The sequence below is a fragment of the Mustela nivalis genome (genome assembly GCF_964662115.1).
Source record: "Mustela nivalis genome assembly, chromosome: 1".
In the NCBI taxonomy this organism is placed as follows: domain Eukaryota; kingdom Metazoa; phylum Chordata; class Mammalia; order Carnivora; family Mustelidae; genus Mustela; species Mustela nivalis.
Window position 1 is genome coordinate 47,791,476 of NC_139020.1, and position 14,208 is coordinate 47,805,683.

Below are 14,208 nucleotides of genomic sequence, written 5' to 3' on the forward strand. Positions count from 1 at the left end.
TTTATTGGTACAACTTAAAATTTGCTCTGCAACTATTAAATCAGAGTGTGTACATTATTTTAATTCAAGAGATATTTATAATACTTTGATTATATTTGATAATTATCTCAATTATATTTTCTTTTCTTTAAAAATTTTTTTTATCAAAGTATAATTGACACATTCAACTACAATTTATTATGCTTCAATAGTCTCAATGCCTTTTGCTAGTCTTTTTATATTGGAATGTCCTGTTATTTTGACTTTTTAATCTTAATGAATCTCTCACTGGTATATTTTTGAGTAATTCTTTAGAGGAAGCTGGTAAATATTAATGAGGACTTTCCTCCCTGGTAATTTTTCTTTAGGTACCATGATACATAAACCACAAATTAGGCTGGAATTTAATTATTGTCAGTAATCTTTTTTTATTGAAATTTTGTAGACTTACTGAGATTTTATGTTGTGTAAAAAGGTCAAAATTCTTTTGTTTTTTATTCTTCCCATTCTTACACAATTCCTTAAAATTAAAAAAAAAATAATTCTGGACTCCTAGCGTGTTGCAAAAATAGTACAGAGAGTTCTTATGTACCCTTCACTCAGCTATTGCAACAATAACGTCTTATGTAACTATAATACACTGTCAAACCCAGGAAACTGACATTGGTATAATCCACATAGATTATTCATTTATGGGCTTTAAACCCTTGAAGTATAACTTTAATTCTAGCTTTGTTCATTTTACTATGAATTAAATCAATAAATATAATTTATCAAATTAAATAAAATTATTATAGTTTTGTAAGTTCATTTGTCCCCTTTTTTCTTGTACTCAGAAGTTAACTTTTTATGCATTCCAGTTTCATTTCCTTAACTAGATTTCCAGTTCTCTCATGCAAGAAATATGTTCCTGTGTATCTTTCATTGTAGATAACATCTTGTTTGATATCAGGATGGGCTATACTTGTCTAATATCTTGTGACGAAACTGCAGTGTTTGATGATAGTCTTGTTGTCACTGAGAGTAGTAACCACTGTGGGAAGTTGGTATCAGGTTGGTTGTTTCTGGCCCTGGTCAAATATCACTGAGGAGACAAGTTTTTGATACAAAATGGAAACTACTGGAAAGCATTAGATGAATTTGATTGGACCACAAATATCTAGGAGTCTGTCTAGCCAGGTGTGGGAGCAGCTTGGCTGTTTAAATTGTAACTGCCTCATTTAACATTTCTAAGCACCTCACCCTCTATTCCTGGTGCCCCATTCCAGTGTCTTTTGAGAATTACTGCCTCAAGCAATGGATGTGTACCTGCCACTAAATGTAAATGATTTAAATGAATATAAGGCAGTGTTTCTCTGTTGTTAACACATAATGGAAACTCCCCAGAAGGGAAATAAATAGGATAATCTTAGTCTGGATTGCCAGTGACTCATGGGTTTGTATCCTAGAGTGATGAAGAATTAAAAAAAGTACCTGGAAGGAAGTATAATCAAGGATATTCTGTCCTCCATGCATATGAAGGGCACATTATAAAATAGAGGCTCATTACAAAATGTTAGTACTATCTGGTAAAATTGAGCATGGTCATATGGCAAGAGCACTAGGCTAAAAGGAGAGTCAGGCTGTCTTCCAGTTTTAATTCTAGCTTTGTTCATTTTACTATGAATTAATGATTCGTATAACATATAATCAATGATTATATGTTTTTAGGGAAGTCTTACAACCTCTCTGAGTGAACTATGTAAAATATAAAATGGAGGGGGGTTGTTAAAGTTGGTGCTATGGATCTGAATATTATTGTCTACGTGAGAATTATTCCTGGGCCTCACCCCTTACCTGGTCAGTCACAATCTATGGGCTAAGAGCTAGAAATTTTCACTTTAAACAAGGATTTGATTTTTATGTACACTAAGGTGACTAGTTTATATGTAAGGCTCCTTCTAGATTTAGAATGCTATAATTCTAACAGACATTTACTAAGTGCTATAGATACTGCTTAAAAAGAATTAGTTTGATCCATACATTTTGTGTTTTTCTATAACATCTTTGGGATTCTAGGGAGTATAGAAGTATTGGGATTCCACTCACACAGTTTCACACGATGGTGTCTTTATGAATTCTCCATGGTGTAGGTCTTTTTTTAATAGTTGCACAACCGGAAATTTTATCCAGTCTGTCTTTGCTTTAGAATTAAAAATGAAAGAGTGTACTCCACAAAGAGTACCAGGTTTCTCATGTCCTCAAAATAAATCTCTTTCCCTTGAACAATCAGGATGGCCCGTGACCACTTTTGCCCTTCTGAAACCTATGTCCTATCCATCCTTCTTTGCGTCATCAAGACCTTCATCAGAGAAGTAAATCCCACCTGTTGGATAATGATCAAGTTAATCTTCCTGTTTTTGATCAGAGAACTGGTCCATCTCTTATCAATATGTACTGATTTTATTAGTTAAAGTTACAGGGTCTTTACGTTATCTTACCAGAGTCTCAGAGTCTTCTACAACAGTATTCAGAGCATATGATTCTAGAAATAGTTCCTATAAGGCTTGGGCCCTAGAGATGTTAATCTGGAGACATTATGGATTTTTTAACGTTTTATTTTCAAATAGTTTAAAAGGAAGTTGCAAAAATAATATAGAGTTCCCAGGTATTTTTTCCCCCAGCTTTCCCAATGATAATATCTTTTAAAAAATTTTATTTATTTATTTATTTGTTTGTTTATTTAAAAGATTTTATTTATTTGAGAGAGAAAGAGGGGGAGCGGTAGGCAGAGGGAGAGGGAGAAGCAGGCATCCCACTGAAGAAGGAACCTAGTGGGGACTCGATTCCAGGATGCTGGGATCTTGACCTGAGACGAAGGAGTAAATGAGAAAGATTAAATGATGGGGATTGGGGGTTAAATGATGGGGATTAAATGACAAGCAGTGTCTGATACCAGTAAGACTTCATTAAATGGCAATTTTCATTTTAAACGTGTACAAAAAATGTATTCAGCTTTTGTGGATTAATTTCTCATGCACATCTGATCTTTGTATATAAAGGACAGAAAAACAATGAATAGAAGTACTTACAATTTTTGTTTTGTTCTTAAATGCACCAAATTTTTAGTTATTTTGCCAAAATACCAAGTACTGTACAAGCATAGAATGTTAGAACTGGAAGTATTAAGTGACCCACAGTCCATCGGCCTCCTTCAGAAATTGAAGATAAAAGATGTGAGGAAAAAAGTGAAGTTACTATGCTATACTAAAACATAAATATTTGGTCTTTGTCCTCAGTTCCTGGCACACAGCTCCCAAAATTCGAGGAATCTGTGGAGCGATATGAGTGTCTTTTGTATACTAATGAATGACTGGTGGCTGAGGTCACTAGATAGCTTCAGGCTGGAGGCTTGTTACCAGAAAGACCAAACCTGGATTAGAAGCTTGGAAATTTCAACGCCACCTCTAGGAAGGAGAGAGGGGCAGGAGATTGAGTCAGTCACCAATGGCTAATGATATAATTACCAAAACCATATAATGGAATCTCCGTAAAAACCCCTAAATGAAGGGTTTGGAGAGCTTCCAGGTTGGTGAACATATTGAAGAGCTGGGAAGGTGGTCCCCCTTCGTCTGTACCTTGCTCTAGGATCTCTTCTGTTTGATGGTCCCTGAGTTGTATCCTCTATAATAAACAGGTAATAGCAGGTAAAGATCTTTCCTGAGGTTTTTTAGTAGTTCTAGTGAATTATCAAACCTGAAGCCGCGACGTGGGTTGTGGGAACTCCTGATTTTGTAGTCAAGTCAGACAGAAGTGTGGGTAATGTGGGGACCAGATATTTCTGACTAGTATCTGAAGTGAAGGCAGTTGTAAGACTGAGCCTTAACCTGTAGAATCTGACACTATCTCTGGGTTTCTAGTGTCAGAATTCAGCTGAATTGTAGGAACACCCATTTGGTGTCAAGAAGAGAAAGAGCCTCTTAGTGAGACAGCCAAGATGTGGTGAACTGGGATCTGAATAAAGGTCTTCGAACTCTACTGTGTACATGTAGCACTTTCCATAAGAGAAGAATCTCACCTCAGCCCTCTGAGACAATCAAGTGCTCAGCCCCTGCCGGTGCAAACTCGAGCTGAGGAATTGTGCATGATGAGAAGGGTGGGTGGCACAGTTAAATAAATCTCTTCCCTGATTCTATATTTCAATCTGATCTAACATTAACCTTTTATTCTATCTGCCAGGGATTGCAAATTTTTATCCTCTACACTGTCAAAACAAAAATCTTCCAGAGTGAAGCTTCCAAAGTGTTGAGGTCGCTGTCAGAGTCCACCGGGAGAGTGAAGCTGCTGCCGTCAGTGACCCCACTGAGGCTGCGTGTGAGGATGTATAACATGCTCAGGTCCTTTCCAGCCCTGAATGAACGCTTTACGCTGCTGGAGCCATCTGTTATTATGGAGCAAATGATACCCTCTGAAAGTGACCAAGCCGACTCAAGCATCTAGACAGTGAAATTAGTACCTTTTGTAATCCTCTTTTTGCATAACTCATGTTAAGTTTTGCTTATTCTTTTTCTTTCCTTTATTACTCAGTCCTCCCAGAAAGTCTCCCTCTATATATTTTGCTCAAGGCTAAGAATCAGGTAAAACCTGTTGTTTGTTATCATCAGAGATAACGGATTTGGTAGTTTTTTTCTATTATTTAATAGAGTCTCACCTGAATTCCACCCAGCATTCAAGATAATTCAGAATATCATTGTTACTTATATCATAAATGTGACAAACTTTGATAAAACAAATTCTTTTACAATTTCCTGAAAAAAAATGAGGAGAAAAATGTATCTTCCAGAACAAAATGACTCTTAATGAACCCTGCAGGGAGTTGCTTATATATGTAATACTTTTGATCTGTGACTATCTTAATTTGTATGTGCTTATACTTTTATTTCTGCTTCAGGATTTTGCACCAGTTTAACCTCTGGAAAGGGATATATTTTTTTTTCTGTTCAAAAAAGAACATGTTTGGTGACCAGAGGGTTTAGCTGTATAAAAAGTGGGCAGTGAGACCCAAAAAGATGGGCTGATTATGAAAGCCTCTCTGTATTTTTTTCTGGTTCTTGATACATCTGTCCTTTTATTGATGAAGAGACACTGAGACTCAAAAAATGAAAAGTTAGTCACAAGCACCACTTACGGCTTAAGAAAAAAAAAAAAGAAATCTAACTGTTGATGGAATTCCAAACACTTGAATTATGAATGGCTTCCTGAATAAAAAATGACCTCTACAAGAGTGGGGAGCATTCCCCCTGAACTTAGGAGATACAGTCTTTGAATTGTGGTGTTTGTCTTGTCACAAGCTAGGCAAGTGCTATGAGTGCCCTGAACTAAGGGACTAGTAAATGCCATGTGAGCTGTGCCATACCCTTCTCACCATACCCTAAAGAACATGTTTTGTTTTTGTTTTTGTTTTTTTTTTCCTAGAAATGGTTGTAAATGACCATTGGATTCCTAGACAAGCTGAGAGCCTATTTTATCTGTGGCATAACTGAGACCTTACAGGTTAATGGGAAAAAGTATAGGGAAAAGGATATAAAAGAAAAGGATAGAACTCAGAGGTTAGTGTTTTTAGTAGTGGTATAGTAATATTCCTAGATAGGGGTTAGAAAAATTATAAGGTGTGGTTGACCTATTCTATATCCCAAAATTTATACGTGGATGGAAGTAAACTTTAAATAAGAGCCACTTTAAAGTGAAAAGAAAGATCACCAAAGAGCTTTCTTTAGCCTGAGTGTGGAGTATATGTGTTCCCTTGGTGATTTTAGTTTTCTTTGCACTTTTTCAGGCTTCTTGGGAGTACAGCAACCAAAATTCCCTATAATTTTCCTGGAATGGCTATACCAAAAATTTGAAAAGTTTACATACATATTATAGGGTACAGCAGACATTGATGTTTGTCTGCTTACCCTGAAATCCTACCACTTTGAAAGTAATTCTTATTGATTTAAACCTTTGCCTCGTGCAGTGGTCAGGAAGTTTAGTGATAGAAATCAACTCAAAGTAGGTTAAGGGTCAAAGAGAATTTAATGGCTCGGTTAATTATCAAGTCCAAAGGCTGAGCCAGTTTTAGGTTTGGTAACTATATGTCCTAGTTTGCCTGAACCGGTTCTGATTTGTACCTGTTATCCTGACTTGTGTATTACAAGCAGTTCCTTTTACTCTCAAGTGTCCTGGTTGAGAACATAAAATATATAATACAAAACTTTAGGTCTAGAATTCAAAAGCAAGGAGTTCAAAGAATGTGTTAAGATTCCTTTTCTCCCCCGGTTTCCAGGGTCTTTGTCCTGTGTTCGACTCCATCCTAGAACTGGATTACAGGGCTGAACATTGGCCATTGGCATCCCCTTTCTCCTGTCCTGCAACCTCATTTCGGGGAAGTCTGGAATCTGTGAGGCTCAGTTCCTTGTGATACAGAGTAAAGCAGAGACAGAAAGAGCTGAGGACCAAAGAACTGGCATATCGTCCTTGGTCTTGTGCCCACAGGCATTATGTTCATGGAGTATTGGGCCGGCCTGAGTCCCATGCCCCCTGTGATGTGGAGGGATGGGGGATGATTCCATTGGCAGGATATCCTGGGGTAGAGATTGGACAGTTACATTGAGGATGGGTTCATTGATCATGTCTCTTACTCTGAATAAGCCTGTTAGATCCTTGTCTGAGCAGAGTTTGAATGGGGTGGGTAAGGAAAGCAAGAATTAATTATTTGGTGCTTTGGAAGTTGAAGAGCAAGTACAGGGACAATGGGAGCCAAATGGGGATTTAACTTAAAAAGAAAGTGTCAGGAAAGGGAGACTCAGAGTACTGGTTCTCATGATATTACGTGGAGCTAATTTTCCATGTTTCTGATTTATTCTGTGTGATAACAATGCCTCGTAGCCTGTCTGCTTGTGGCAACACACGTAGTTTCTTTGGGGGAATAAACTATCCTGACCTTTAGATTTTCTTTCCTGGGTCTAAGCTGACAATTCAGTGCTGCTTGTTTAACTGTTGGAGTTTTGGATTGCCCTTCCCATTTTTAAGTTTAGTTTATATATCCCCCCCACCTTTTTCTGTTGTTACTAACCAAGGGAGATTGTTTTCAAACTCGCCTCATTTAAAAGAATTTGGCATTCTTTGCAAATGTTTGGGAAACCTGGACCAAAAGTGCCAAATGTGTCATATCCACCTGACAGCCACTGGAGTTCTCTGGCTCTGTGGAGCCCCCTTAATATATCTCCTTGGGACCTCTAGTCTCTGACTCCTTGATGAGGTCCAAGACAGAGATACCAGGATTAAGTTCCATTCCTGGGACAAGCGTGGGGGATGGGGAAAGTTACTGAGAGAGGAAATGGTTTCCTACTTGGATTTTTCAAACACTGCTGAGTACATTATGATAATTTTGGAAGATATTTAAAAAGTATATTTTTCAAAAAAGCAAAATTCACAATTCCCTGCCCTATCAAAGATGGCTATTTTTCTGTGTTTTCTTATGCTCTTTGAATACATTAGAATTTAAATAACTGTAATTACAGTAGATAAAATTTTATATTGATTTCACTTAAATTACCCAGTAATGCAGTTTTTAAAAATAATTGATTGTATAATATAATTTACTAAATTATATTGGATTTCCAGCTTATTTTGATTTTTAATATTACAGTGACACATAATAAACTGGTATATATATATCTTTTCCTTTTTAATTATTTCCTTAAGGTAAACTTTAAGGATTAGGATCAACATCATCAACATTTGTTTACATTCCTTATATATATTATTATTATGCCTTGAAAACATTGCACTAATTTATAATGTCACCAACATTTGGAGTATCATAAATACTTTTTATATACTTGTTTACTTTGGTATTTTATTTTTCGGTTATTTGTGTTGTCCATTTATCAATTGATCTCTTGTTATTTTTTCCTCATAAATTTGTAGGAATTCCTCTTACTATAGTTACTAGTCTTTTAATGATACATTTGATGAAAATATTTTCCTCTAGCTTGTCATTTTCCCCTCTTTTTAATATAATGAAATGTTCACGCCACAGTTGATTCAAAATATGCAAAAGATTTCTAGAGCATTACCATGTTTTTGAGTTTCTATGTCCTCATACAGCCAGAATATTTTTCATTTTGTGTTAAGGAATACGTTAGGGACAATGCAGAAACTTCTAAAATGAACAGGGACATAAATATGCCAACCGAGGCCAAATGAATCATGTATGACAGACACATGACTTTTTTTTTTTTAAGTGTGTTTTTTTTTGTTTTGTTTTGTTTTAGATTATTTATTTATTTATTTATTTGACAAACAGAGATCACAAGTAGGCAGAGAAGCAGGCAGAGAGAGAGGAGGAAGCAGGCTCCCTGCTGAGCAGAGAGCCCAACACGGGGCTCTGTCCAAGGACCCTGAGATCATGACCTGAGCCGAAGGCAGAGGCTTTAACCCACTGAGCCACCCAGGAGCCCCAGACACTTGACTTCTTTAACTCTTCATTATATTGTACAACAGGCAAGTGGCCTTCCACGACAATGTTATTATTTCCTCTCAAATACATTTTCCGTCTCTGTGTTCATCTATTTTCTTAAAAATGAAACACTAAATCTTGGGAGAGAAGTTTTATCAGGAATTAATTATTAAAACACACATACAAAAGTCAGATTCAAAGTAGTGGTACATATGCATCATCTATTACTTCATTTACATATTTGTAACCTATTATTTGTGTATTTGGGAAAAATATATATAAAAGCTGCTGAAAAACCGATTAAGTAAGGAAATCAAGAGGAAGGGAAAATAATCATAGGAGCAAAGAAGGTAGGCCCCAAGAAACATGTCAGATGGTCTTGTATTTTTGCAAGGAGTCAGTTTCAGATTAGACCAGAAGCTTCCTGACACCCAGCATAAATAGGGAAACATGATCAAACAAGTCATATATCTCTTAATAATTAAAGAAACCAATAAACCTATCTTGGCCAAAACATAGCTATTCTGATACTACTTGAAATTGGCATTACATTTTCTGTCTACCTGGGTATATTACCAAAATGGAGGGCATACTATTTTGAGTGACAAAAAGGCCATTGCATTTGGAAATGCAGTATGTTCACACCTATGCCGCTTTGCTAAGTGCACATAATAAACAGTCATGTGTAATGTTCAGTGTTGCTCCAGTTATACAATGCTCTGTGTATACGAAGACATGCACTGAACCATAGGAAACTTCAGTATCACCAGTGGGTCACTAGAGACAGTGTTTTGTCTTTTAAAAGAGTATTAAAGTGGTTTTCCTTAATTTTGGCTATTGGAATTAGTTTTCTATTTTGTTTGTTTGCTTTGGTAGGGGGCTTGCTTTTTTTTTAACCCTTTAAATTAACTTTGTTGATAATTTGTGCAAAATAAAATGCACCCATTTTAACTGTAAATTAGATGTTTTAACAAATGAACACACCTGAGAAACCATTATTCTAGAGAAGATTAATCACTTTTTCATCACCCTATACCACTCCCTTATATTCCTCCCCAATTAAATCCTCTGCCAGTGCTAACCCCAAGTAACTACTGATCTGTTTTCTATTACCGGGCATTAGTCTTGCATGTTCTAGAATGCCATAAATGTTATCATGTCCTCTTTTGAGCCTGGCTGCTTTCAGTCACCATATTTTTGAGATTTATTCATGCTGTATCAATGGTTTGCTTCTTTTTATTATGGTGGTATTCAGGCTTTTTTTTTTTTTATAAATAACATTTTGTTTTGAAAACTAGGATTAAAACTGATAGAAATATTTTTTTAAGGGTTTTTTATTTTAGAAAGAAGGAGAGAGAGTGAGAGAAAGAGAGAAAGGAAAAGAGAGAGCATGAGCCAGAGCAGCAGAGGGAGAGAGAGAGAGAGAAATCTCCAGCAGACTGTGCTGAGCACAGAGCCAGAAACCGACTCAGTCCCAGGACCCCGGGATCATGACCTGAGCCAAAACCAAGAGTCAGTTACTTAACTGACTGCAGCACCCAAGCATCCCCAAAACTGATATAAATATTCTTATATAAGTCTCTGTGTTTTCTTTTCTCCTGAAATATCTAGTAATGGAATTTCTGAAGCATAGAATAAATGTATATTTAACATTATAAAAAACCAGTAAACAGTTTTCTGAAGTGGTTGTGCCACTTTATAGACCCCAGAGCAATATATGAACTTGGAAATTAGTTTTTAAAGTCCTTATTTATGAAGCATTTCAAAAGTAGAAAGAAGATATAAATCTTTTTTGCAAGGTACTGCTCATGTTTCTGTAAAGTCCCATTGCTTATCAGGTTAACCCCCTATTTTAACAAAGAAGAAAAAGTAAAAGCAAAGCAGAGTGGTATGATTGAAGGCTGTTATCGTTTACACACTACATTTCCCAGATAACTGTAGTCCAATTCTTATCTTCTTCCAGTACAGCTCTTGTTACACGTGGAAGTATGACATTGATAATTTGCTGAACTTTGGTAGAAGCTGCTATGCAACCATGTTGTAACAACTGAGACCTTATGGACCTTTGCAATAACAAAAAAAGAAGACTGGTTCTTACAGTACTTACCAAGCAGTGGCAGATTAGGGAAGCATTCTGGACTGGGAGCTGTGGTCCCAACTACAAGCTATGTGACTCAAGGCAATACGTGCCTCTCAGGGCAGAAGGCTGAGGCTCAACCTTCTAAAAGGTATGGGCAGGACTAAGCGAACTCTAAATTCCCCACCAGTTCTAAAATTTTGTGACTCTACATAAAGGCTGAAATTATTTTTAAATTAACTTAAAAATATTTTCCCACCTAGGTACTACATGAGTATATTTTTCTTAAAAAAAAAAGGAAATAAAGTAGAGCAAAGTGCCCTTTGACTAATGTCTACCAAAACCAGGCCCCTCTTCTCTTCCTTCTGCATCTCCTTACAGTTAACCACTGTAATAAGTTTGGTGTAAACCTTCCAGATTTGGGAAAACACATATACATAAAATTATTTACCCACAGAAATTCACTGTCTCAGGCTTCTTTTCCCTTTTTTTTTTTTTTTTTTTATATATAAATGGTTTATGGAACTAATTCGGTAGTCCCCAAGACCACCCCAAAATTCAGTTTTTCACTAGGAGCACTTATTGGATTCAGCATAGAATTGTATTCATCACTGTGATATATTATAGCGGAGCACTATACAGAAAATTAGCAAAGAAAATAGTCACATGGGCTGAAATCAGGAGGATATCCGGCATAAGCTTCTGAAAGATCTCTTCCAGTGCAATCACATGGGATGTGCTTAATTCCTCCACAATGAATTGGGATAACACTTGTGAAATGTTGTTTATCAGGGCCTATTAGAGACTCAGTGCCCAGGGTTTTTACTGGGAGCTTGTCACAAAGGCACCCTCTGGTTGGCATATCCCCAATTCCAGACTCCTAGAAAACAAGCAGGTGTTCATCATAAACCACACTGGTTGTACAGTTTAGGTTCAATGCACCATTCTTTTTTTTTTTACTTTAAGATTTTATTTATTTATTTGTTTGTTTATTTATTTGACACAGAGAGAGAGAGAGAGAGAGAGATCAGAAGTAGGCAGAGAGGCAAGTGGTGGGGGGCGGGGAAACAGACTCCCTGGAGAGCAGAGCCTGATATGGGGCTCCATCCCAGGACCCTGAGATCATGACCTGAGCTGAAGGCAGAGGCTTAACACACTGAGCCACTCAGGCACCCCTCAATGCATCATTCTTATCAAAGAATACTGGGACTGCTCCTGAAATCCAGTTTCCTAGTTCCTAGACACTAGCCATAGGCCAACTGTGCAAGCAGTTCTTTCTAAGGATAGCAGTTTCAGTTTGTAAGTTAACTCTTTCAGTAGCATAACTTTCTGAAACTTTCTCTTTTCATTTAATAAAATGTTTTTAAGATCTCACTGTATATGTATGTTTCTTTTTATTGCTATACAGTCTTTTCCCTGAAAATAACACAGTAGGGAATATCTGTATTCTCACATGCAAGGGTTTCTCTGGTACCCTAGAAATAGAATTGCTGGGTCATATAGTGTTGGCTATTTTAGATGTTGATAAATGTTATCATACCACTCTTTAAATAGTTTGTATCAATTTATGCCCCCACAACAAATTGAGAATGTTTATGTTTCTATACCCTTTTCTATAAAGTGTTATGAAACTTCTTTTGATGAAACTAATATGTGAAAATTGGCATCTCATTGTTTTACTTTGCACCTTTATAATAGTGGGTTTTTATTGAAATGACTTTTTTAATATGCCCTTTTTAATTAGGCACTTATATGGAGAGACTAAAAAGCAAGATCATTGGCATAAATGTTAGATTAGAGATGTGAGAGCCTCTCAGGACCCAAACTATGATCTGACAGGCTCGATTCCTATAACCTGACATCTGGGTTTCTTAAAAGAGCTGAAAAAAACAAAACAAAACACAACCAACAACAAACTTACCCTTAGTCAGATGAAAAACTGACAGATCTCCCTGCAGGTCTTGTGGCATTAGTCTTTCAAATGAAGCTCTGACAGAATATACAGATGTAACTCAGCAGTGGTCTCCAGGAGACATAAATGAAGAAAAGCAGTACAGGTAAAATCCTGTACTGCTAGAGAACTGGGAACTCACCAGTGATGGCTGCTCCTTGTTTCTGGAAGCTTATCCTATAGAATGGTGGGGAACTTAGTATTCTTTCATTCAATAATATATATTGAGTATCTAGGAGGTGTCAACCTCGAGGTATATAAAATCTAGGAAGAACGGCCTACTGGGAAGCAATTTCTCTAAATAGGGGTTGGCTATAGAGCACCATGGTAAGGACAAACTTTTTAGGGTCTCAATGGATTTGCAGCTGGTAGAATAGACTAAAGTATTTTCCTTAGCTAGTGCTAAGAATGACTCCCTCAAAGTTACAGAATCATTCTTTTCTCCTTCATTACCTCTGCATGGAGTGGTGCTTCATTTGCTTACACAATCAGATCTTTATGTTTGGCCAGTGGAAGGGAGGCTGACCTGACCAGCTCGTTCCCATTTGGTCGTCATGAGTCTCTTCTTCTGTTTGGAGTTCTCTTTATTAAGCAACCAGCTGATTCTCAGGAAGGGACATAACTTCTCTTTTGAAATTCTCAACCAAGCAGGAACTTATATCCCTTTCTTTTTCCCCCTCAGGGTAGCAGAGATGATTGATACTTTCAAAATGATTTCTATAGGGGCGCCTTGGTGGCTCAGTGGGTTAAAGCTTCTGCCTTTGGCTCAGGTCATGATCTAAGGGTCCTGGGATCAAGCCCTGCATAGGGCTCTTTGCTCAGCAGGGAGCCTGCTTCCCTTCCTCTCTCTCTGCCTGCCTCTCTGCTTACTTGTGATCTCTGTCAAATAAATAAATAAAATATTTTAAAAAATGATTTATATGAACTACTCAAGGACAACATGATGAAAAACAGGTTTTATCCATTTTGTTACAAGGCTTATAGTCTTTGTCCCATTTCCTGGCCAGTCAGAGAATCTACCTTTTTCATTCTTGGGATCTTCCCCTTATAATTGAAGAGTTCTAGCCACACAGACTTTCAGGGAGAAAGAGAAAGTGGTACATGAGTTGACTGTCACTCTCAAAACCACGGGTTCAAATCTGACTTGTCTTTGGAAGTCCATGAACAAGGAAAGTAACCTTCGAACTAGTGCCTCCATTCTCCCCTTGCTACAGGTGGGTCAAAGGTATTTCCTTACATTGCTTCACCTTTCTTCACGTATCCAATATTTCAGATTTAAGACTATTCTTGGTATTTTTTAAGACCAGATTCATCTTCATATAGGACAGATGGCCAGGTGAACATGGTGTTCAGTTTTCTCTGACTTAGAACCTTTCTAAACTCTGCACCAAAAAAGGGGGTGAGATGTTTTCTAAGAGCATTTTAAATGTATAATTACTTATAGAATCCCTAGAACAATCTTCTTAATGATTTGATTAATGCCTATCCCAATAAATGTGAACGTAAGTGTTGAAAACATGATCATTCCATGATAACTTAGCCTTTTTGGCTTCACTAATGTAAGTCAGCAGTAACTAAAATCAGTGTCTACACATACAGTGGGAGAATTCATGTTCTTGGTAAACGTGGTAACTAGTTCAATTCAAGTTATTCCTCCCTGGCTAGTTATCACCTGCATTTATTGGGAGCCTAAGTATAGAGAACTGTATCATCCTGAAC

The 14,208-nt window shown here is 37.0% G+C and overlaps 1 protein-coding gene across 1 annotated transcript in view; it reads left to right on the forward strand.

Annotated features, from left to right (window-relative positions):
* Positions 1 to 7,676, forward strand: part of ADGRG7 (adhesion G protein-coupled receptor G7) — a gene marked incomplete at its 5' end in the record, with an annotated part of 75,712 nt that extends 68,036 nt beyond the window's left edge. Inside the window, one exon of the mRNA XM_082695848.1 lies at positions 4,198 to 7,676. Coding sequence (XP_082551974.1) covers positions 4,198 to 4,458 — 261 coding nt within the window. The 3' untranslated portion in view covers positions 4,459 to 7,676. The remainder of the gene's footprint in view (positions 1 to 4,197) is intronic.
* Positions 7,677 to 14,208: the final 6,532 nt, after the last annotated feature.